Source organism: Hyperolius riggenbachi, chromosome 11 (assembly GCF_040937935.1).
Source record: "Hyperolius riggenbachi isolate aHypRig1 chromosome 11, aHypRig1.pri, whole genome shotgun sequence".
In the NCBI taxonomy this organism is placed as follows: domain Eukaryota; kingdom Metazoa; phylum Chordata; class Amphibia; order Anura; family Hyperoliidae; genus Hyperolius; species Hyperolius riggenbachi.
This window is the reverse complement of record NC_090656.1, coordinates 216,746,250-216,772,288: the sequence shown is the minus strand read 5'-3', so window position 1 is coordinate 216,772,288 and position 26,039 is coordinate 216,746,250. Positions and strand designations below refer to the sequence as shown.

The 26,039-nt window shown below is 43.5% G+C and overlaps 1 protein-coding gene across 5 annotated transcripts in view; it reads right to left on the bottom strand.

Moving 5' to 3' along the window:
- NELL1 (neural EGFL like 1) overlaps positions 1-26,039 on the bottom strand; it is a 1,178,134-nt gene that overhangs the window by 400,655 nt on the left and 751,440 nt on the right. For 4 of the 5 annotated variants that reach the window (XM_068260436.1, XM_068260433.1, XM_068260432.1 and 1 more), the window contains one exon: positions 4,954-5,076. The exons of the other annotated variant lie outside the window; for it this stretch is intronic. In XM_068260436.1, the coding sequence (XP_068116537.1) occupies positions 4,954-5,076 (123 nt within the window). The remainder of the gene's footprint in view (positions 1-4,953; positions 5,077-26,039) is intronic. 5 annotated transcript variants of the gene reach the window in all.

Genomic DNA, 26,039 nt, shown 5'->3' with positions numbered 1-26,039 from the left:
TATTATGAAAGATCCTAAAGTCCTTCTTCTTTGACATAATCTGTCAGGTGTTAAGCACCGTGAAAACAAATTAACCCAGCATATTGCCATTGTCACCAAATCACGAATTGCTGCTTATTGGTGCTCAAGATATCTTTCCTTCTCGTCGGTCCTCAAGCAAATTGATTCCACTATGTTCTCTGAACAAATTAATGCTAGAGTGGCAGACAAGCTAGATCATTTCTTTGAAATTTGGGATCCCTGGATAGCTTTTCGGAATCTAGCTGCCTTAACATCCAACATCAAGTATATAGAAAGGACCTTAGAGAAAAAAGTTCATACAAGATCTCTGAAGTACAAAAATATCAAAAACTTTATTGACACAAATTCAAAAAAAAGAGTCCCATTCAAAATCTCTATGAGAAGTTCCTTGCAGGTGCTTAAAATACAGAATTTATAGCACAAACATATACTTAGATCATAGACTTAGTGCAATTTGAAAAAGAGGCAACGACACGCTCGTTTCGGGCCCAAAAGACCCTTCATCAGGCCAAGTTGCAGAAAGTGCTATCTACAAAAAAGCATAAACAATTACATATACGTAACATTAATATAATGTATAAATCGGTTCCACCACCTCACAGAGGAAAAACCAAAGAGTTGGTCTTTTGGGCCCGAAAAAAGTCTATGATCAAAGTATATGTTTGTGCTATAAATTCTGTATTTGAAGCACCTGCAAGGAACTTCTCATAGAGATTTTTAATGGAACTCTTTTTTTGAATTTTGTGTCAATAAAGTTTTTGATATTTTTGTAATTCAAAGATCTTGTATGAACTTTTTTTCTCTAAGGTCCTTTCTATATACTTGAAGTTGGCAAAGGGGTGAAGTGGATGACCCCCAAAAAGGATCAAAAGGTTTTTCTCCTTTTTCCTTTTGTAAAAAGTATAGTACTCCCAATTATACTCAAATTAACATCCAACATAACACCCTAAACTTATATTGTGTTATTCTGCTATGATGCTTCTCCTCATCTTAGATTATATTGTCCTAAGACCCACTCCCTTTGGTTTCACTCTCGACTACATATACATAGATGCTGACTCAATGTACATTCTCAATCCCCTCGGGGATTATACTTCTAATGTTATTCAAAATTGTGAATTTAATTTCATGTTCTCTGTTTCTCCTTGCCATTTTTTGTTACCAGTTATTGCTTCTAATAAGGATTTATTTCCGCTAAATAAAGAGATTTTGAAACCTAAAAAGTCTAGAACCAGCCCTGTCAGTAAATATAAAATATAATATCCACGTAATTCTTGTGAAAAAAAGAATCCCGACTCTACATCCTGCATGCAGGTCTATGTTCAAAGCAAACAACTCGGTGGAGTCAGACGGGGACAATTTAATAAAGTCTTCTTCTTCCATGTCATGATTTACCCACCGCACACAATGCATTTCTATAGTTACCAGCAATCTTCCAGCTGCATAGGGACACACTTCCACCAGATAATAAAAGCACATTGGCTTGAGATAACCAGACGATTAAGTCCTCAGTCACATACTGCAGGATAAGCGTGAGGCACCAGCCTGAGCCGGCTTCACAAGTTATCAAGAGTCGCGTCGCTAGACCAGCACAGATAATAACAAGCGCTGAAAGCTGAACTTCAAGCCTTGAGTATTACTTTACTTTTCAAACTTGGCAGCCATCTGTCTAATGTACTAAACCAATGTGAAAGCAAACCTGTCGGGTTAACAATGTTGAATGTTACATCTGGTACACACCATGCAATTTAGATCAATTATGTCCAACAGGTCCAATATCATTTGCAATTGTTTTTCTCATCGCTTTTGTATAGAAGTGATCTGAAAATTGATCCGAAAAACGATTCAGAAATCAGATAGGACCTGTCGGAAATAATCGATTTGACCAGTCTATTTGATGAGAAATTGCATGGTGTGTACCAGGCATTAGGTACTTGGGCAGCCATGCTTCACTCGATGTGCCACCAGATCAACCATTAAATCACATGTGTTGACCTCTAGGCATGGGGGGCCAGATCCATGCCAGTGTTTAGGATGGTCTGAGAAAGAGAGGAATGTGTTCTACCTGATGGACCCACACCTTTCCTGATTCAGATCAATCAATTCATTTGAGCTGTGTCAAAAATGTGAGAGGACCTAGGCCCTCGAAGGACCGGTTTGACATCCCTGCATTAGATGGATCCCTCTCTGATCCAATCTGGTTTAAAGCAAGAGGATCAGCCATACTATGCCAGGGAAAAAAAAAACACATATATAAGTAGATAAATACTTGATCTACTCACATAACACATGTATTGTACTGTCCATGTTTTGATTTCAGTGAATGTTATATAGTAAATGACGAGAATTCTGTTCCTGGTGGGGACCATGTCTTTTGCCCACAGTTAAGGCTAACTCGTGATGTCATTTCTGCCCTTTACTTTTTTTTTGTCTCCTCCAATCGCTGAGTCGCCTCAGCCTTGCTTGTAAACACAAGTGAGTAGGGGATTAGGTTTCAGATAAGCAGCTGGCAGGGAAATAAAGGGAAGAGGAGAAATAGATTATAGCTAAAAAGAACCCCCAGCATGCAATTCTTTGGCACCGACTACTAAAGGGCCAGTGCTCCTTAAGTATGTGATAACTCCAAACCATAACAGCAGAAAAAGTTTTGAAAGTTTTGAATGCAGGATTAGCATCTTTATAACTTAATACACTCAAACCAGTTGCTGTTGAAATTTGATTTTTATGGTGACGATACCGCTTTAAAGGATACCCGAACTGAAATGTGACATAATGAGATAGACATGTATATGTACAGTGCCTAGCACACAAATAACTATGCTGTGTTCCTTTTTTTCTTTCTCTGCCTGAAAGAGTCAATTATTAGGTATGTAAGTGGCTGACTCAGTCCTGACTCAGACAGGAAGTGACTACAGTGTGACCCTCACTGATAAGAAATTCCCCTTTTTACCTCTTTCTTGCTCTCAGAAGCCATTTTCTGCTAGGAAAGTGTTTTATACTTGCAATTTCTTATCAGTGAGGGTCACACTGTAGTCACTTCCTGTCTGAGTCAGGACTGAGTCAGCCACTTGCATACCTTATATTTAACTCTTTCAGGCAGAGAAAGAAAAAAAGGAACACAGCATAGTTATTTGTGTGCTAGGCACTGTACATACACATGACAATCTCATCATGTCACATGTCACCTCGGGTATCCTTTAAGAGGGAATGCCTGCCCATGCACTGCACACCAATATACCATAGATATCAGCATGAAATCAATTTGTAATTGTCCTGCTGCTATGTTATTTTATACAGTAATTCAAACCCCACTGGTTCTTACTACCTTGGTCCATTATTCTCCATATTAACATTTGAAAATAAGAAATATTTCAATTGAATGGATGGGAATAAAGTTTAGTATCACTTTAACACTTTTTCAGTAGAAAAATACATACATTTACAAAGATAGTCCTGTAAGAGGGACAGTGGAACATGGCTCCCAAAGAGGGACAGGTGGGAGCTATGGAAGTCAACATAGAGTCAACATGTGGATTTATGTTAAAGCTTACAATCAAAATCACAGCCTCTTTATTCGACATAATTGGAATATCAAAAGAAATCAGTAAAGAAACGAGAAAAAACATGTGGCCTTCCACAAATCTGATACATCCTTATGAACAATTTTCAACCCATTGAGACTTCCAGATTCATATGTAGAAACAATGTGGGTGCTGCATGCAAATATAGCCACTGATCTGCATGTTCTTCAGCAATCTTCATTATTATTTGACCAGTCGGAGGTAAAAAACAAAAAACACTTACTGGCTAATCTATAGTCCTCCACTGTGGATCACCATAGATGGCTTAGTAAATCAGACCAAATATGTGCTTAAAGGGAAACATGCATGACCACGGCTGCAGCTGCCCAGTAAGCAGGATCGGCTCGTGCACAAGCGTCCCAGCTTACGTGCTCGCGCAGGGGCAGTACAGCCGTGGTCACGCCTGAAGCGGAGCGTGGCCCTGATCTTCATATTGGCAAGCCCTTGTGGAATAGCTTTGGTGGACCAGTGGATGGCATGGGAAGCCTCTATAGGATCCAGAGGATTTGCTCTTCTTAGGTAAGTATGTCTTGAGAGCATTGGTGATAAGGGGTGATCAATGATATGCCAATATTTCCAAGTTTATGCAAATGTATGTTAATTTGTATGCCAATTTATACAGTTTGAAAATAGACCAATCACTTTAAATCTGAGTGGGTCTTGATTGGTCAGTTTTCAAGCTGCATATATTTGCATAAAAAAATCACATACATTTGCATAAACTCAAAAATATTGGCATACCAATGATCATCCCTGTCAGTGACCCACCACCAAAAACAACCATAAGATTTGTTTACTTAACAAACGCACTCAGTCAACACTATGCCACTGTTTACATATCATAATGATGTTACAATATATGGAGGAAAATAATACTTTTTACAATTAATGGTAGATTTCAGTACTATGAGTTTGCACAACACTCGGTGGTAGGGGTTTTATTTTAAATTATAATATCTGTAGACATTCTCTAATTTGCTGATATCAATTTGATCACTTTTAAATCACCTGGTCAGGAGCCTCTGCAGCAGCCACTTCCTGCTGAAAAGACTTCCTGAGCTGCTGGCTGCATATTTTCTCAGACAGCCCTGCCTACAACCCGCCCCCCAGCCCTAACCGCACAAAGACTAAATAAAAGCTCCGCCCACACAATCTAATCTTAACTGCATAAGACCGGCTGCTTCAAAGGGTCACATGGTCAGATTTTCAAAACAGGATGTTTATCTGTAAGAACCTCTTATGAACAAAACAAACCAACCCAAAAAAATAAAAAATAACAGTTGGGCGGAGCTATCAGATGGTACATTAGGACCGAATAACGAACAATCCCAGGAATGCTTTCCAGACTTACGTTGGCAGATGGTGCCGTTCCCCACGTAGCCCGGTTTGCAGGTACAGCTGTGCCCTTGGACAGAGTTGGTGCAAATAGAGTTCTGATCGCAGCTACCGTGCCCACTGCCGCAGTCATCGTGCTCTGCAGAGGAAATGAAGGGTTAGTGGGACCTAAATCACTAGCACGAAGCAACGTGTACTAATCAGAGCAGGATCATCCACAATTACAGTGGCTTGCAAAAGTATTCAGACCCCTTTTTTGTCACATTACTGCCACAAACATGAATCAATTTTATTGGAATTCCACGTGAAAGACCAATACAAAGTGGTGTACACGTGAGAAGTGGAACGAAAATCATACGTGATTCCAAAAATTTTTTACGAATAAATAACTGCAAAGTGGGGTGTGCGTAATTATTCAGCCCCCTGAGTCAATACTTTGTAGAACCATCACCATGGGCCTCTTGACTGCATTTCTGATCAGCGCTCTCCATGTTCGGCCTGTGAGTTTAGGTGGATGGCCTTGTCTTGGTAGGTTTACAGTTGTGCCATACTCCTTCCATTTCTGAATGATCGCTTGAACAGTGCTCCGTGGGATGTTCAAGGCTTTGGAAATCTTTTTGTAGCCTAAGTCTGCTTTAAATTTCTCAATAACTTTATCCCTGACCTGTCTGGTGTGTTCTTTGGACTTCACGGTGTTGTTGCTCCTAATATTCTCTTAGACAACCTCTGAGGCCCTCACAGAGCAGCTGTATTTGTACTGACATTAGATTACACACAGGTGCACTCTTTTTAGTCATTAGCACCCGTCAGGCAATGTCTATGGACAACTTACTGCACTCAGACCAAAGGGGGCTGAATAATTATGCACACACCACTTTGCAGTTATTGATTTGTAAAAAATGTTTGGAATGATGTATGACTTTTCGTTCCACTTCTCACGTATACACCACTTTGTATTGGTCTTTCATGTGGAATTCCAATAAAATTGCTTCATGTTTGTGGCAGTAATGTGACAAAATGTGGAAAACTTCAAGGGGGCCAAATACTTTTGCAAGCCACTTTATTATTATTTTTTAGTATTTATATAGCGCTGGCATCTTCCACAGCACTGTATGGAGTATAATGACCCTCAGAGGGGCTCACAATCATGTCCCTACCATAGCCATATGTCTATGAATGTATCGTGTAGTGTACTGTATGGATCGTGGTCTAGGGCCAATTTAGAGGGAAGCCAATTGACTTATCTGTATGTTTTTGGGATGTGATGGGAAACCCCCACAGACGCGGGGATAACATACAAACTCCTTGCAGTGTCCAGGCTGGGATTTGAACCTGGGACCCAGCGTTGCAAGATAAGAGCGCTAACCACTATGCCACCGTGCTGCCGTCACAGGTTCCTGGGGCTTTGTGGGTGTCTAGGAGCCTACCAGTCACTTTCCCTTACCCTCAACTTACCATTGGTAGCAAAAAGTGCGCCAAAGCTACTACCTTGCCTAGGGCAACAATTTCCTCTTAAACCATCTCCTGTACTAATGTTGCACAAGTGTTCCATCATTATCCTGGAGACGCCTCCCTAGTGGTGTGACACCATTCTACAACTTTGTAGTATATTTAGCTTTAAATATATAGGTATCTAACATACATTACTTAAAGAGAGCCTGAAGCGAGAATAAATCTCGCTTCAGACCTCAGAGTTAGCAGGGGCATGTGTGCCCCTGCTAAACCGCCGCTATCCCGCGGCTTAACGTGGGGTCCATGATCCCCCAAATCCCCTCCGTAATGTGGGGGAGCGCTTCCTGGTTGGAGCAGGGCTAACCACCGCAGCTCTGCCCCACGCGTGTCTGTCAGCGCGTATCTCCGCCTCTCCCCCGCCCCTCTCAGTCTTCCTTCACTGAGAGGGGTGGGGGAGAGGCGGCGATGCGCCGCTGACAGACGTGACTGGAGGCAGGGCTGCAGCCGTTAGCCCTGCCTCCAGGAGCGACCAAGTCTGCGACCAAGTGTTGCAGTGGGGGGTTTGGGGGTCAAGGGACCCCCGTTTAGCGGCGCTATTGCGGCGGTTTAGCAGGGGCACACATGCCCCTGCTATCTATGAGCTCTGAAGCGAGATTTATTCTCGCTTCAGAGTCTCTTTAAAGGAGAACTGTAGTGAGAGGTATATGGAGGCTGCCATATTTATTTCCAATACAGTTGCCTGGCAGCTCAGTTGGTCTATTTGGCTGAAGAAGTGGCTGAATCACACCAGGAACAAGCATGCAGCTAATCTTGTCAGATCTGTCAAAATTGTCAGAGACACCTGATCTGCTGTATGCTCGTTCATGGCTTATGGCTGAAAGTATTAGAGGCAGAGGATTAGCAGGATAGCCAGGCAACTGGTATTGCTTAAATGGAAACAAATATGACAGCCTCCATATACCTCTCACTACAGTTCTCCTTTAAAGCGAACCTTAAAAGTGAACCCGAGGTGAAAATAAACTTATGAGATACACAATTATATCTATCCTCCTACTCCTAAAAATGAACTTTTTTAAGTATCACAGGGTTTTCTTTTATATTTAAACACTTATACAGTATGTTTAACGTTTTACGGTCTCTAATCACTGGCAGCCTATTAAGTGTCCCAGAGTTAGAAAAAGGTCAATAGTTCATGTATTGTATCTTTCCCTGCTCTCAGAAGTTGTATTCTGCCAGGAAAACTTTTATGGCCATACTTATCTTTTCATTGAGGTTTACTACATTCTCAACAAGCTATTAACAAGAAAGAAGCGGTCACTTCCATGCCTAGAAATCACCTCTTTCAGGCAGCAAAATAAAACAAGTGAAACAGCCTGGTTATACCAGGGCTGTGGAGTCGGTACAAAAATCCACCGACTCCAACTCCTCAGGTTAGGATTCCACCGACTCCTCTAATTTGCATATTACAATTTTGTTGATTTAAAGTATGTAACATGAAATGCATCATAAAGGTTAGGAATTTTAAAATACAACTGAAGTGAGAGGGATATGGAGGCTGCCACATTTATTCCCTTATAATCAATACCAGTTACCTGGCTAGCCGGCTGATTTTCTGGATCGATCTGAAAATGGCGCCTGAGAATAATGGTGCACGGTGTTGCCGCTAATCCGTTTGTTGCTTATCACTATTTAACGTTAAAGCCTAATCAGTATTTAGCTCTGTTTCTTTTATTGAAAATTAGCGTTAACACACAGAACCCGCTCTGTACTTATTCCTAACCCCTAGAACCCCTGGTGATGCCTAACCCTAACCACTTCCCTGGTGGTCCCTAACCATAACCACCCCCCTGGTGGTGCCTAACCCTAAGAGCTCCCTGGTGGTGCCAAACCCTAAATCTCCCCTGGTGGTGCCTAACCCTAACCTTGACAGTGTTATATTAAATCCATTCACCGTTTTGCAGTTAACCCCTAGAACCCCCTGGTGGTGCCTAACCCTAACCACTTCCCTGGTGGTCCCTAACCATAACCACCCCCCTGGTGGTGCCTAACCCTAAGAGCTCCCTGGTGGTGCCTAACCCTAAATCTCCCCTGGTGGTGCCTAACCCTAACCTTGACAGTGTTATATTAAATCCATTCACCGTTTTGCAGTTAACCCCTAGAACCCCCTGGTGGTGCCTAACCCTAACCACTTCCCTGGTGGTCCCTAACCACTTCTCTGGTGGTGCCTAACCCTAACCACCCCCCGGTGGTGCCTAACCCTAACCACCCCCTGGTGGTGCATAACCCTAACCACCCCCCGGTGGTGCCTAACCCTAACCACCCCCCGGTGGTGCCTAACCCTAACCACCCCCCAGTGGTGCCTAACCCTAACCACCCCCTGGTGGTGCCTAACCCTAACCACCCCCTGGTGACGCCTAACCCTAACCACCCCGCTGGTGGTGTCTAATCCCCTGGTGGTGCCTAACCCTAACCACCCCCCTGGTGGTGCCTAACCCTAACCACCCCCTGGTGGTGCCTAACCCTAAGAGCTCCCTGGTGGTGCCTAACCCTAAATCTCCCCTGGTGGTGCCTAACCCTAACCACTCTCCTGGTGGTGGCTAACCCTAACCACCCCCCTGGTGGTGCCTAACCCTAACCACCCCCCTGGTGGTGCCTAACCCTAAGAGCTCCCTGGTGGTGCCTAACCCTAAATCTCCCCTGGTGGTGCCTAACCCTAAATCTCCCCTGGTGGTGCCTAACCCTAACCTTGACAGTGTTATATTAAATCCATTCACCGTTTTGCAGTGAAATAACATCTGCAGTTTGGCTTATGTAGGGCGCTATTGATAAATAACGTTATTGTGAACAATAACATCTGCAGTTTGGCATATGAACGGCACTATTGATAGATGTTACTGTGCACAATAACGTCTACTGTTTGGCATATGAACGGCGCTATTGAAAATACCGTTAGTGTGTGCAGTTTTTCTTCTTTTTTCCCTGTGCGCCATTATTATGCAGTACTAATGATACATAGTGATAAGCGTATCTTTTTAACGCAGCACCATTTTTATGCATAGGCGCTGTGCGCCATTATTCACTGATCCGGATCTTCTGCCTCTAATACTTTTAGCCATAGAGTAAAACTAGCCATTGGTAAGAGTACTTGTAGAAGGTACAGACAGGAACAAAGAACATCTATCAGGCCCTAGGCAATGTAACTGTGGGTACATGTAAGAATGATGTGCAGGTACTCTGCAGGGGAATGAGGAGATTCTTCCTCTATTACACATTCTTCATGTACAATCTGAACATGGATCAAGCCCTAGGCAATGTAACTGTGGGTACATGTAAGAATGATGTGCACGTACTCTGCAGGAGAATGAGGCGATTCTTCCTCTATTACACATTCTTCATGTACAATCTGAACATGGATCAGGCCCTAGGCAATGTAACTATGGGTACATGTAAGAGTGATGTGCAGGTACTCTGCAGGAGAATGAGGCGATTCTTCCTCTATTACACATTCTTCATGCACAATCTGAACAAGGTTTATGGGTGATAGACAACACCTCTGTGTTAAATGTGCACAACATTCTCAGTGGATTCCCTGCAGCTCTGTGGAGAGTGCATATGTAGAGCATAGTACTACTGTGTAACAAAGTAAACCTGAGACAGATGAAATTAAAGTTTTATACATACCTGAGGCTTCCTCTAGCCCCCTTCAGGCTAATCAGTCCCTCCTCCACCACCTGGATCTTCTGCTATGGGTCCAGGTACTTGAGCCAGTCTGGCGTAGTGCGCATGCACACACTCCACCCCTGGGAGCGTACTACACCTGCGCAACACTATTGCGCAGGTGCAGAATGCTCCTGACTGTGGGAACGGCACGCGGCCGTACTGCGCTGACTGGCTGAATTAACGGGACTCATAGCAATAGATCCAGGTGGCAGAGGAGGACAGCGAGGGACTGATTAGCCTGAAGGGGGCTGGAAGAAGCCCCAGGTATGTATAAAACTTTTCTTTTCATCCGTCTCAGGTACCCTTTAATTCGTAGTCACTAAATCAAATTTTAACAACATATCAAATTATTTGATTTCATGAGCAAAGAGAGTGCATACATTTGCATAAATCAGAATCAACGCAGAATTATTTCCATCTCATTGACCATCTCTATTAGTGACACGGCTACACATCAGGCTTTATTCTTACAGCATAGATGTTATTTAGTATATATAAGAGATTCCTGTGTACACATCATATATACAGTCACAATGAGATGTGTATATCTGACTTTAAAAATACGGGGACTGCTTTATTGAAGCAGCACAAGTAACTAATTTTGATTGGTTTATGTCATTTTTGTGGACTAAGCACAGCTATTACTGTATATATAAATTATTTATGATGACTATTATCTGAGAAATAGAACATTTTATCATATGTTCTATTTAAATTACAGTTTAAATTCATTAGGAGTCGGAGTCGTTGAATTTTATCCAGACTCCAACTCCAGGTACCTAAAAATTGCCCCGACTCCGACTTCACAGCCCTGGTTATTAATATGTTTTGTACCGTACATACACATCTTTATCTCATCATTTCACATGATATTGCATTAGGTACAAATTGAAAGGAGGGAAAGTTACTTCTATAGGCATCCATTGAGTGGGGAACTTTGTGCTCCCAACAGTACCTGATCAATAGCAGCACCTGATGTGTTTTTACCACTCAATGCCATTATTTTTGCCGCCACTCGGAGACTGTTAGACGGCAAAACGGCCGTCTATTTACTAGGTACAGCGCTGCGATCTAAGGCCGTGTCACTCGGCTGTCCCCTCCAGAGGCACAAAGGCGATCCGCTGTCATAGGCTGAAGCCTATGACAGCCAATCGTGCTGATTGGCTGGTGGGGGTATCATAAAATAAATGTAAAAATATGGTAATTTATTGAAAAAAAGAATAAATAAATAAATAAGAACTGGCAGGGATCAGACCCCACACAAGTGGTTCCCCGGCTTTTCTCCCCACCAACAGAGCTTTCTGTTGGTGGCGAGAAAAGAGGGGGAGGGATCACTTGTGTGCTGAGTTGTGCGGCCCTGCAGCAAGGCCTTAAAGCTGCAGTGGCCTATTTAGTAAAAAATGGCCTGGTCACTAGGGGGTTTTAACACCACGGTCCTTAAGTGGTTAAAAGTAGAATATTGGTAAATACAGATATTCTACTATCGGCTTTCCTGGGCACCCAAATTTTCATTCCAGATTTGGGCGGCGTCGTAAGGTGAGAAGATTCTAAAGCATAGGTGGGGTGGGGGTACCTCTATTAGCAATGCAGTCTCTGTGTTGATGATTGAAGTACCCCCACCCCACCTATGCCTTAGACCAGGGCTCCCTAAACATTTTGGGTCGAGGGCCGGGTCAACATACTTCAGACTGCTGGGGGGCCGGAGGATACATAAAATTATGTAGAAGTCTTTGCGGGCCAGACAGTGAAGCATACCCAGGTGACAACCTGCAGTCCAATTGGACAACAGTGTCACCTGATGACAAGTAATTTGATTGGAAACCAGCGAATTGCTGCTTTCTGGCTTCATTCTATATGCGGACCACCATTATTTAAAGATGTAGCTGACCGCGTCTATAATACATTTTGTGTGTGGGGGACGGTAAAAAAGCCCAAGGGGGCCACATTCGGCCCACGGGCCTTAGTTTGAGGACCACTGCCTTAACCTCTGCCCGTAGCCCACCTTAACCTAACACTAACTGTTACTGCAGAATATTGCAAACAGAAGGAAGCCACGACGTGCTTTTAACTCACTTGTTGCACGGTCGGAGTCCACGATGCGTCATCCTGTCAACGATCAGCTCAACCCCAAGCACCCGGCTTGTCCTCCTGCATCACATGAGTACAGACATGCAGGGAGACATGCCAGAACTAGGTGGAGAGATGAGCGCTGAGAGGAGGTTGGGCATCGCTGGACTTTGGCGGTGTAGCAGGTGAGTTAATGGCTCACCGTGGCTTTCTTCCGCTTGCAAAACTCTGCACTAGGGCAGCTGCAGGAGGTCTCCGGTGTCTCCCCCCCCCCCCCGTCATGGTGACACCGGAGGGGTTGCTTCTGCTTCCAGCCTGTTAGTACACCACTGACTCTGCATTGTGATGCCACTCTACGCCACAGGTGAAATGGCTTACTTTCGAATAAGGGGTGTTTCTAATTTTTGGGTCAATCAGTATATATTAAAATTGATTATGAGTAATAACAGGCTATTAAACTTAAACCTAGCCACATAGAAAACAAGGTTGTTCTTATTTCCGAACCTGGAGAAACACTTCCAACTAGAAGTACTCCATGTTAAAATATATATTTACATAGTTTTTTAATGACTCCTCCATTGGGTTAAGGCCTGGTGTGTAATAATACTAATAACCACCATAATAGTAATGAAACCTTTACACAACAAAGAGTTTCCACCGAATCGTTTTGCGCGGCCGCAGTCAGGACTCCGGAGAGGAGACATAATGTCCTCATAAAGGTTATTTGTAAACAAAGTTATACAGTATAATTATAGTGATGAGTTTTACACTGCGGAACACACCAGACAATAATACCATTTAATGGCATCTGGGCCACTCTGATCTTTACTGCGCGCTGAAATTTTTATAGAGTAGTTTTGGCACGCACGCGTCTCTCCTCTTAGTCCAAAATGGTTACTATTCCCCATTAAACTAGAATGGTCTAATTTATTTCTGCTGCATACCGTCTATTAACATATACTAGTGCTGTTACAAAAAAATAAAAAAAATAAACAAAGCTCGTAAGAGCATTTCCTTAGCCTTGCTGAATTCCGCTAGATAATATTCCTTACATTGTGACCACACTTTACCAAAATAAGAAAGAATAATCTTTATCCATTCATCTTTAACCTGCTGGGGACCGCCTAACGCCGATGGGCGTGGCCGCGGCGGCAGCCCCAGGACCACCTAACGCCAATTGGTATCAAGTCCTGGGGTTGCAGTTTTCCAGGGAACGGCCGCGCGCATGCGCGATCGTTCCCTGCCACTTCATGGAACAGAGTTCCGTGAACAGCCTGCTAGCCGCCGATCACAGCTAGCAGGCTGTTTGTAAATGAAAGGGGAAAGAAACCCCCTTTGTTTACATCTGTACAGCGCTGCGGTCCCCGGCAGCGCTGTACGAGATCGGGGATACCCGGCCTCTGATTGGCCGTGGAGTGCCGTCATCTCATAGGCTGATGCCTGCGAGAGGCGGAACAGGACGGACCGCCGTCCTGTTCCAATTCAGAAAACGGAGTGGTGGAGGGAAGGTGGGAGGGAAGGGGAGGGAGGTAGGTGGGAGGGAGAGAGAGCCTCATAGAGGCCAGAAAAAAAAACAAGAAACAGCAATCGGACACTTCCGGCGACATGTCCACTTAGGGACAAAAAAAAAGGAGATGAGTCAGATTGCTGGGCTCCATAGCTGGACTGTGCAGGAGGCTGAAAAGCCTGCACAGCCCAGCATAACAAAAAACAGCCTGGTCATTAGGGGGGGGGGGGGGGGTTAACACTGCAGTCCTCAAGTGGTTAACATATACCTGAGGTGCAGGGCCGGCCCTAGACTTTTTGCCCCTGAGGCAAATTTTGAAAAAATTATTGATGCCGCCCCCCCCCGCCCCCGTGGGGGGAGGGGGGGCGCCGCCGAGCTGGAGGGATAGCGGGCAGGACGGGGGTATTGGGCCTAGCGGCGGGGAGGGGGGTCGGACCCCCCCCTCCCTCGCCTGGGTCCCCCGTCCTCCGCTCCTCTCCAGCCTTAAATAGATCAGAAGCGCTACTCATAAGATGCAGTGGGCGGGGAGGACTCACCTCTTCCTCGCTCGATCCAGCATGCGCTCCACTGACGTCACTTCCTGCAACGCCGTCCACTTACAATACAGTGGGCGGCGGTGCAGGAAGTGACGTCAGTGGAGCGCACGCTGGATCGAGGAAGAGGTGAGTCCTCCCCGCCCACTGCCTCTTACGAGTAGGAGGACAGGGGACCCAGGCGAGGGAGGGGGGGGTCCGACCCCCCTCCCCGCCGCTAGGCCCAATACCCCCCATCCAGCCCGCTACCCCTCCAGCTCGGAGGGCCGCCCCTAGAAATGTGCCGCCTGAGGAAAAAGTTTTACCCCGCCTCATGAGCGGGCCGGCACTGCTGAGGTGACATGTGACATGATGAGATAGACATGTGTATGTACAGTGCCTAGCACACAAATAACTATGCTGCGTTCCTTTTTTTCTTTCTCTGCCTGAAGGGGCACTACAGCGAAAAACTGTAAAATGTAAAATATGTGCAAACATATAGTACTTTTTTCCAAAGTAAAATGAGCCATAAATTACTTTTAGCCTATGTTGCTGTCACTTACAGTAGGAAGTAGAAATCTGACAGAAGTGACAGGTTTTGGACTAGTCCATCTCTTTATAGGGGATTCTCAGCAAGGCTTTTATTCTTTATAAAGATATTCCCGAAAAAGGATTTAAACAATGATGCTGGCCAGCCTCCCTGCTTCCTAAACAGTTTTTTTGGCAGTTGGACAGAGTAACTGCCATTCACTAAGTGCTTTTGAAAATAAATATATATCCCTGAGAATCCCCTATAAAGCGATGGGCTAGTCCAAAACCTGTCACTTCTGTCAGATTTCTACTACCTACTGTAAGTGACAGCAACATAGGAGAAAAGTAATTTATGGCTCATTTTACTTTGGAAAAATTTTACAGTTTTCGCTGTAGTGCCCCTTTAAATGGTATGTAAGGTATGTAAGTGGCTAACTCAGTCCTGACTCAGACAGGAAGTGACTACAGTGTGACCCTCACTGATAAGAAATTGCAACTATAAAACACTTTCCTAGTAGAAAATGGCTTCTGAAAGCTGGAACGAGATAAAAGGGGTCAATTGTTCATAGATTTTAGCTCTGGCATACTTCAATGAATGTGTCATTCAGCAAAAACAATACAACAGTTAAAACTTAAAAAGTACGGTAGATTTAAAGAGACTCTGTAACAAATTTTTCAGCCTTAGTTCTTCTATCCTATAAGTTCCTATGCCTGTTCTAATCTGTTCTGGCTTACTGCAGTCTTTCCTAACTGCACTGTCTCTGTAATAAATCAATGTATCTTTCCTCTGTCCTGTTTGTCGGGCTAAGGCTTGATTGTGTGGAATGTGCAGGGCTGCTTGTGATTGGTAGAAGTGATACACACCCTCTGCAGGCCCCCTGCACACTGTGAATGACTCACACACTATGCTTAGCTGAGCCTATTAGAAGCTGGTTAGTTTGTAAACACTGCCTAAAACTGTTAATTACAAGCCAGGATTGCAGCAGAGAGTGGCAGAAACAGCACAGAGGGGCACAGGAGAAAATAATGAATATAATGGTATGCTTTTTATTGTAAGAATATTAGAGTACAGATTCTCTTTAAACATTGGATAAAACTGTGGATATCTTAAAAAGTCATTTTTAGGAGAAGGAAGATAGATACAATCGTTTATTTAATTAGTTTATTTTCACCTCGGGTGTTCTTAAAGGTGTCCACACACCATACAATTTTTTTAAATATATTTCCAGTTCAAGAATTGCAATCCATTTTTCTGACTGATTGTAACATTTGAAAAATCTGACCACAAACATGTTACATTTTTCCCCAATTATGAAAAAAAATGATTGTCAATTTCAGGGCCGGATTTCTGGGAAGGTCACAGAGGCCACGGCCTAGGGCGATAAAAATCAGCAGGGCGCAGGACTTGGAGAGATAAGAGGTCACATGTCAAAGTAAATCACCTCTCCTGCTTTGCTTTGGTCTGCCTGAATTCCAGAGATCCCTGCATCTCTCTCACTTGTGCAAAGTGTGTGTTATGCCAGTCAGCATCTGCTGTCACCTGTATGATGACAGGGGACAAACAATCTGCTGTGAGAAGAAAAATATATGGGCTCAAGTAGCAGAACTCTTGAGTTCCGATTAGTTTTTTTCATGCAGTAAGCATTCACGGGCAGGAATTAGCAGCTCTCCCCTCTCCCTGACTGATGGTTTATTACTAGTAGGTCAGTGCTGTTAAAGACCTCAGATCTGTTAATTTTATGGCTTTTTTTTTTTCTCCTAGAGAATGACAACAACATTCTTTGTGTGAGTTTAACTCTTTCCTGGCTTTTTTTTTACCAGCAAAGTACTGTGTTAGCCATCAATGAAAGTAGGATGTTTTGAAACAGAATGACAACTGTGTTACATTTATTTATATTTACAAAACAATCAATGCATCTCCTGCTGACTGTATATATAAAGATGTGTGCCTAACATCTTGTATACAATAACAAAGTCTGAAGATGGCTCATTAACCAAAGGCTCACTGTTTTTCTTTTGGTTAGCCAATAAAAAGTGTTATTCTGATACAAAACTTCCTGCTGACTGATTTTAAGATCTATCTTAAGTGCTAAATTGTCACTGTGTAAAGTACACCTGAGCTTATGCTGGGTACACACAATGCAATTTTCTGACAGATTTACTGTCAGATCGACTATTTCCAACATGTCCGATCTGCTTTCCAATCAATTTTCTGAATGATTTTTCATAGAAGTGAACAGCAAATTGATCGAAAAATTGAAATCAGTTCAAACATGATGGAAATAATCGACCTGACAGTAAATCTGTCAGAAAATTGCATCATGTGTATATAGCATTACACTACATATATGCCAGTGTGTGTAGTGTCGGATCCTTCTACTTACCTGTCTTCTGTTTTGGTTGGGCTTCTCTGCATTGTGCTGCATTGTCCCCTATTTGTGGCTCTGACGGCAGCAAGTAGCACAGAGGATAAAGAAGCAGCGATGTCCACTGGGGCTCCCTGTGATTTTGCACTCCTGTATGCATGTGCACAGGAGCTGATGGAGTGTTATGGGTATGTGTACTTGACAAGTGCTGCTCATACATGAGCATCATTTCTGAAGTATGCAAGCCCAGAACACTATCGCCTGCTGTGCATGCAGACAGGAGAGCAAAATTACATGGAGTGGATAGAGCATGCACTGCTTCTTTGTTGAACAGGGCAAAGCAGCAAAACAGAGGAGGGCCCATTCAAACTAGTCTGAATTGGACAGAATGGGGAGGGGGGGGGGGGGCGGTTGGTGACAGCCGGCCTAGGGCGCTGGAAAGTACAAATCCGGCCCTGGTCAATTTCTTAATATATACACCCAATAAATTTTTTCTGTTCTCAATCTACCACACCATTCCATGTTCATAAAAATTGATCAGAAAAAATCCACCATTCATGATCAACTTCTATTGCATAAAAACGGGAAACCCTTCTTGTTCGAATAAAAAAACCTTTCAATTTGTCAGGAAATCCGATCATTTTTATCGAATTGCCGTAAAATTGGATCATTTTACTATATCGTGTGTGGCCACCTTCATAGAGTTTAATGGATCACTATCGCAAAAAATTGTAAAATTTACCGTACATGTAAACACATACAAATAAGAAATAAGTAAAATGAGCCATAAATTACTTTTCTCTTCTTTGCGGTCACTTACAGTAAATCGTAGAAATCTGACTGAACCGACAAGTTTTGGGCTAGCCCATTTCCTCATGGGGGAGTCTAAGCAGGGCCTTTATTTTTTATAAAGACAGTCCTTGAAAATGATGTATACAAAGATGCTGGGCAGCCTCCATGTTCAACGTACACTTTTTTGGCAGTTGGACTGAGAAACTGCCATTCACTACGGTATGTGCTTTTGAAAATAACTAAAACCCTGAGCATCCCGCATGAGGAAATGGACTAGTCCAAACCCTGCCGGTTATGACAGATTTCTATTAGCTACTGTAAGTGACTGCAACATAGGAGAAGAGTAATTTATGACTCATTTTACTCTGGAAGAAATGTACTTCGTATTTGTATGCGTTTATATATATTTAAAATTGTATGATTGTTTGTGGTAGTGGTCCTTAAAAGTATTTTAACAGATGTTGTTACACGGACATAACTGTGATTACCCCTAAAGTATTATGAACACTCATATACCATGCTATTGGCCAGGAAGGAAATGGCCTCTGACCCTGATCGATGCCACTCCGTATGGTATTTTACATGGGGGGGAGGGGTACCTTGCAAAAGGGGCATCAAAGTCCCCCACACCTTGCAAATCAATAAAGAATTAGGTGATAAGAGTTAATTAATTATTATAGCTGCCTCTTGTTTAGATTGTAGAAGACATGGGGACGTTAGGGGAGGAAACTTGGGATATACAACTAGAAAGAGGAACTGTAGTGACACATACAGCAGAATGTAGTACATTATTCAGGAAGGATACCTGCTTTAATGTTAATTGCCCTGGTTTTAGGATCAGAAACACTTCCTATAGCTGTATATTGGTATGTAATTCCGCCCACCCAGTGATGTCACCTCCGAGCAGGGACGGTTTACCATAAGGCACTGTAGGCACATGCCTACAGGCGCCTGATAAAGAAAAGGCGGCTCAGTTGTGTTAGATCTACTGACTCTGGAACACAAAGTAAACAAACATTCTGCAGTGATACACTTGCCAGCACTAAAGATATTACCACCAGTGATAAGTTAAAGAATGTAAATCAGGGAGAGGAAAGCTCTTACAATGGGCAAACACTGACTAAATCATCTATAAATAAATATTGTAAATAATAATTATTTTATCTACTACATTATGTTCAGTACAGTTCCTCTTTAACCACTTCAGCCTTCAGTCGTTTTCACTTTATGCATCCGAGCAATTTTCACCTCCCATTCATTAGCCTATAACTTTATCACTACTTATCACACTGAACGGATCTATATCTTGTTTTTTCCGCCACCAATTAGGCTTTCTTTGGGTGGTACATTTTGCTAAGAGCCACTTTACTGTAAATGCATTTTAACAGGAAGAATAAGAAAAAAACTGAAAAAAAAATCAATATTGCTCAGTTTTCGGCCATTAGAAGCTTTAACTACAGCGGTGGTGCCTGCACGACTTGATTCCTGCATGTACGGCTCCGGTGGTGTGGAAGGCTGTTAGCTTGGTCGCACCTTTTCCTATACATGGGTGCTGTCCCATCCCTCAATACTGGAAAGAAAGGGGTTAGGGCTTCTTATTTATATGTGTTGATATGTATTTTAAATTTGACCATTTTTCGCAAGAGTGGCCCTCGAGGCTGGTTTCACATTGTAAATTGGCGCACCGCCTCGCCAAAAACAGGCCTTCAGGGAACACTGCGTAAATACACGATGTTCCCTATCTGGCATTCGGCCAAGCAGGAAGTGGCGGTGGCGTGTGCTTGCGGTAACTTCCTGCTTCGGGTATGCAGAAGTACACTGAAGCGTATTGAAAAAATATGCCTCCACGCATGCACGACGCAACGTCACATCGCTGCTGCTAACATTTTTTAAATCCCTGCGTCACCAAAGACTAACATGACTTCCGGTCCAATGCAGGGCGAAGCAGATAGGTACGGTAACGTAGTTATGGACCCGCGTCAGATTGAGCACTTCCGGCGTACCGCAACGCTACACAGGTAATGTGAACTTCCCCATAGACTTTCACTAGTCAGCATTAGCAGCATGGTAAATTGCCGCAACCCAACGTCCCAGTGTTAAAGGGCCCTCAAGGACAAATGATGGTAAGGGGAGGAGAGAATACACAACAACACTGCCAGCGGAAAAAAAAAAAAATCTTGAGAAACTGATCCCCAACCTCTTAGCGGTTTGTATGCAATTCTGGCACTTTTGTTCGGAACATTTTTTAAACTACTTTTTTTTGTTTGTTTTTCATTTGCCTATTAGGTAGAGAGCTTCTTTAACTGTCATTTATGCGTTAAAAATAGTTTTCGGACATAGATTTATTTTGGTGGGGCGTATAACTCTGCAGGACGGCGAATCTCTTGGGACGTTATGATGCAAGACGCCATTCTGATATACCATGTCGTAAAAGCACAACTCTCCGACTTTTCCCCGCCGCTCAGCACTGCGCTGCTTTATGAAGGCATAAAATGCAAAGTTTGCTGGATGAGAGATAAAAATGTCACTTGTTACACGGCCAGCGTAAGAACGCGAAGCTGCAAAACACCAACGCGAACACAGAAAAGAACAGCCTCGGCATCTGCTAATAAAAGGTCAGAATTGTTGCTGTGCTGTTTTCTTTCACAAGAAGCGTGGACTCTCAGCAGCTATGCCATTTCTAACGCTGCTGGGGGATTCTGGGAGGGTGCTAACAGACCCAGCAAAGGGGAAGGGGGGCGGAGAGGTTGAAAAAGGCACAAGACGCGTCTTGATTAAAAAAGCACCCGCTAAAATTGCCGCAGTTTGCATAGTGGGCAGCACAGAGGGGCTTGATAGGATAAGTACCTATTACCTAAAACCTGGTTAAAGAGGAACTCCAGCCTAAACAAACATACTGTCATTAAGTTACATTAGTTATTTTAATTAAAATAGATAGGGAATATAATCTCTTACCCACCCTGTTTTAAAAGAACAGGCAAATGTTTGATTTCATGAGGGCAGCCATCTTTTTGCTTAAAGGGAGGTGACAGGGAGCATGAGACACAGTTCCAACTGTCCTGTGTGCTGATCACCACTCCCAGTTGCTAGGCCACGTGAATAACAACATAGGAAATCCTATCATGCTTTGCACAGCATCAGGAAAAAAAAGCCTGGGCAGTTTTTTTTGATGGGTGGAGCATAGCTAAAAATACAGCTTAAAATAAGGTTTTGGTAAGTTCTGATGCTGTGAAACTAATAAAGAAACACCAAGCCTTTTCAGTGCTGCGGAGTAGATTTTTAGTCCGGAGGTTCACTTTAAGGTTAGTGGGGGGGAGGGGGGGGGGATTACAGGACAACAGAAGCGAGATAGATCATTTCCAACAAGACCAATCTTATTTTGGATAATTTTTCTGATCGATTTCTCATAGAAGTGAATGGAAATTGATAAGAAAATCGATCAGAAATCGATCGGAAAATTGATTGAAAATAAGTTTGAACAGTAAATTGACTGAAAAATCTCATTTTGTATTCCCAGCAGAATACTTTTAGCCATAGACTCTGAACCAGCAGATCAGGTGATTCTGACATTATTGTCAGATCCGACAAGATTAGCTGCATGCTTGTTTCTGGCGTGATTCAGACACGACTGCAGCCAAATAGATCAGCGGTGCTGCCAGGCAACTGGTATTGTTTAAGGAGGAAATAAATATGGCAGCCTCCATATTCTGCTCACTACAGTTGCCCTTAAAGGTTAGCTGCCCACCATATGGGGTTACGGTTAGGCACCCACCACTGGGGGGTATGAGAGTAGGAAAAGGTTAGGACATACTGTAGTACAATTTCGGCAAATATTACCAATATTTTGCTGTATGAATTGTCAGGAACCGGCCCGCGGCACGCCTGCCTATACAGTTCCCGACTGCGGGTTTGACCAGATCAAGCGGGGTGCAGCCTTATTCGAGCTAAAACAAGGCTGGGACCCCTCAGAACACCTCTCACTGCCACCACTAGCGGTTCGCTAGACACTTCCACTCTGCTCGCAATCCGCATTTTCGTTTTCGGGTCAGCTTTGCGCTTAGGCCGAATACGGGAACGCCACGCACCCACACACACACACACAGTTGCAATCTTACACTGTAGTGAAGCAAAACCACTAACAGTCGTTCCGAACGATACTGTTAGCCACTCAGCTGTTGAGCTACTCACACTGGCGTTTTCGTACGTTGGGTCAGCTGCGCACTTTAGGCCAATGTATGACAAACGCCCCACACACAATGCAATTACAATTTCATATGGTAGTGTTGCTCAAGCATACAATTAGGCATGGACTTATACACAGTTACACTGCAGTCTCCTCTAGGTTATGAGTGTTAGTTTAGTACAGCAGAAGACAAACTTATTAAATAATGATTTAATATTCCATGAAAACGTGGAACAATGCAGAACAGAATATATACAAAAGATTACAAAAAAAGAAAATAAAAAGTTACAAAATTAAGAGTCTACAAAGATACACACAAGATAAGTTGCCAAAAATAAAAATGGAATAAACGTAAAGTGAACTTTTACCATCGCAAATGTCCAACCGTGGAGAGACGCGGATTTACCGATTTCCTCGGGATCATCTCTAGCAATGAGCTACTCTCGAGAGAAGATACCTGTGACTGTTCTGGACCAACTTAAATAGTCTGAAGTGTCCCCTGGGGCATTTTAATGTCCAGCCCCCAGGAACTAATGCGATTTCCCCATTTGTGACATCACCGAACACTTGTCATAATCTTCCTGTGACATGCGAACTTCAAAGGGCTCCTGTTTCAGCTTTTTGAAGGTTGCAGATCTCACAGGTAAGATTGTATCCTGAGAACAACAAGTATCCTGTTTACACTTACAGATTTCAAAGCAATTCCACTTCCAGCCGGCTGTCATGTACATTTCAAACCTTCAGGTGTCAGCTTCCCCCCTGTCCCCAAGACTCTGGCAGGCTTGCTTTGTATAATGGGACAATGGCTGACGCCAGACTCAAAAGCCATGCCGACCAGCCTATTCTTCCTCAATTGGCAGCTAATTAGCAGTAGACACAGTTTCCCCTGCTGGACAATGGGGCAAAGGTAATGGATATCTACATACAGAATTACATTAGACTTCAGTTTACTCTGGTCAGGTGACCAAATACTCCCAAGCACAACACACATCTGAGGTTATACCCAGCAGACAGGAAAAGGACAGAAATATGTTCTGTTATTATCCTTAACATTATCAGCCTCATAACTAGCGGCTATATTCCTGACACGCCCCCTCTTCCAGATGGCGCTGGCAGATGATTCTAACGAATCATCCTGCCAAAGCCTACATTGACGGCCGGGCCGGGTGGGGTAACCCTTTAGCATCCTCAGGAGGGTTCCCCACCTGTCAGTTAGCTCCAAGCTACATGATTGGAAAGCTAGGTCCGGTTGCTGCAATGTGTCGTTGCCCCTGGCAACCTGACGTAACCAACCAGGGGAATGAGGAATGAAATAGAATATTGGTAAATTTACCGATATTCTATCACCAGCTATTTCCAGCGCCTTTTTCTCCTCTCTCCTCACATTTCTTTTTGCACTCTTCCCTCTATTGCTTATCTACTCTCTCCTCTCCATACATTTCTCTTTGTTCTCTTTCCTCTATTGCTTAACCTCTCTCTCTTTTCCATACCTTTCTCTGTGCGTTCTTCCCTCTATTGCTCATCTTCTCTCTCCTCTCCATACATTTATCTTTGCTCTCTTTCCTCTATTGCTTATCTTCTCCCTCCTCTCCTCACATTTCTCTTTGTTCTCTTCCCTCTTTTGCTCATAGCCGGCCTTTGACCTGAGCGACCAGAGCGGTCGCTCAGGGCGCCGGCTTCCAAGGGGGCGCCTATAGCTGGTTGTCTATACTGAGGGCACCTACACCTGATTTCCTATACTTGGGGCACCTATATCTGGCTACATTTACTGAGGGCACCAACACCTGGCTGCCTATACTGGAGGCACCTACGCCTGGCAACCTATGGGGGGGATGGAGACCTTCAACTGACTTCCTATACTTGGGGCACCTATGCTTGGTAACCTATACTGGGGGTACCTATGCTTGGTAACCTATACTGGGGGTACCTATGCATGGTAACCTATATTGAGGGCACCTACACGTGAGATCCTATACTGGGGGCACCTATACCTGGCTACCTACCTATACTGAGTCTGAGGGTGTTTTTTTGGGGGTCGCACTAAGGCTATATAATGCGTGGTGCAAACTGTCGTTGCTGTGCTATCATTCTAAATGGGGAGGGGGGGGGGGCGCGACTAACTGTCCCACTGATTGTTTTTAGTAATATTCCTGATAGGTTCTAGCCTTCATTTTTAAGTGTATTCAGGATAATGCACTCTTTCCATCCATTCGTGGGTATTAATAGTATTTTTTTCTATTATACATATGTGACGCGTCATGGAGATCTGAGCATTTGGGGTGATGTGTCACAATGTCAAAAAGGTTGGGAACCCCTGTGCTAGGTGATATCTCAGGCAAAAAGGTGAATTGCATATGGGCCTGTGTGTGTGTGTGTGTGTGTGTGTGTGTGTGTGTGTGTGTGTGTGTGTGTGTGTGTGTGTGTGTGTGTGTGTGTGTGTTTGCGCACACGGGAAGAGGATGAAGGGGGGCACAAAAATCAGGTTTCGCTCAGGGCGCTGTGAAACCTAAGGCCGGCCCTGCTTTTGCTCATCTTCTCTCCTCTCCTTCCATTTCTCTGTGCGCTTTTCTCTCTATTGCTTATCTCCTCTCTCTTCTCTCCTCACATTTCTCTTTGATATCTTCTCTCTATTGCTTACCTTTTTTCTCCTCTCCTCACATTTCTCTTTGTGCTCTTACCTCTATTGCTTATTTCATCTCCTTACATTTCTGTTTGCTCTATTCCCTCTATTGCTTACCTTTTCTCCTCACATTTCTCTTTGTGCTCTTTCCTCTGTTTCTTATCTCCTCTCTCCTTACATTCCTCGTTGCTCTCTCTTCTTCTTTCTCACATATTTATTTCCCTCTGTTTCATATCTTCTCTTTCTCTGTCCCTCTCTCGTCTCTTTCTCTTGGCCTCCTTTCTTCTTTTTCTCTCTAAGCTTATTCTCCAGGTCACCAAATCACCCAGCTAGCTTAGCTCTAACTACTTGCCAGGCTATATTGCAGTTGAAGTCGAAGTGGAAAAATGAATGCATTAGATAGAAAATCTCCATCTAAACTCCTGTAATGGCTGAAGTACAGGGAACCCATATTACCATCACATAACTTTCACAGTGTGACGCAGTACACCATGATCAAATCAGGACTTCTATAATACTGTGTGACAAACCCAAGAATTCCATTAGGGTCTCAATTTTGTGTAGGAGTTGAATTCCAGGAAATTTTTAAGGCGCTGATTAGACCTCTACGATTCAGAAGCGCATACAACAAATAGGGGGGCCAGAAAAAAAGGGCGCGGGGTATAGTAGAAATTTCAAGATATTTTTTATAACAATATTTGTATTGTTTCTTAATCTTTATCTGAGATAGAATAATAAATATGTTAAAATAACGGTAATAAAATCGCTAAATATCATCTGTAACAATGAAAACAAAAATATATTTACAGTTGTAATAAGCATATTAAAACACTGGGAAATATTACCAATATTTTATTACAACTGACACTAACCCTCCCTCTACCGACATCTAATCTGAAGACCCCCCCCCCCCCCCGGTGGTGCCTAACCCTAAGACCCTCCCTGGTGGTCCTAACCCTAAGACCCACCCTGGTGGTCCTAACCTTAAGACCCCCCCCCCCGGTGGTGCCTAACCCTAAGACCCCCTCGGTGGTGCCTAACCCTAAAATCTTCCTGGTGGTACCTAACCCTAAGACCCCCCTGGTGGTGCCTAACCTTAAACCCCCCTTTCTAACACCTAACCCTAAAACCTCCCTTCCTGACGCCTAACCCTAAAACCTCCTTTCTCCATTGAAAATAATGTTGCTACAAAAAGCGTTACATTTCTAAGATAATACATTTCAAAAAGTTCATTTAAAATATTCTAATTCTCAAAATTAATTTCAAAGCGATATTTATCCAAACACTAATTCTCAAAATAAAAAATTTCGGTTGGACGGGCCCGTCACCCGCTACTTATCGTTTTTTCCTAA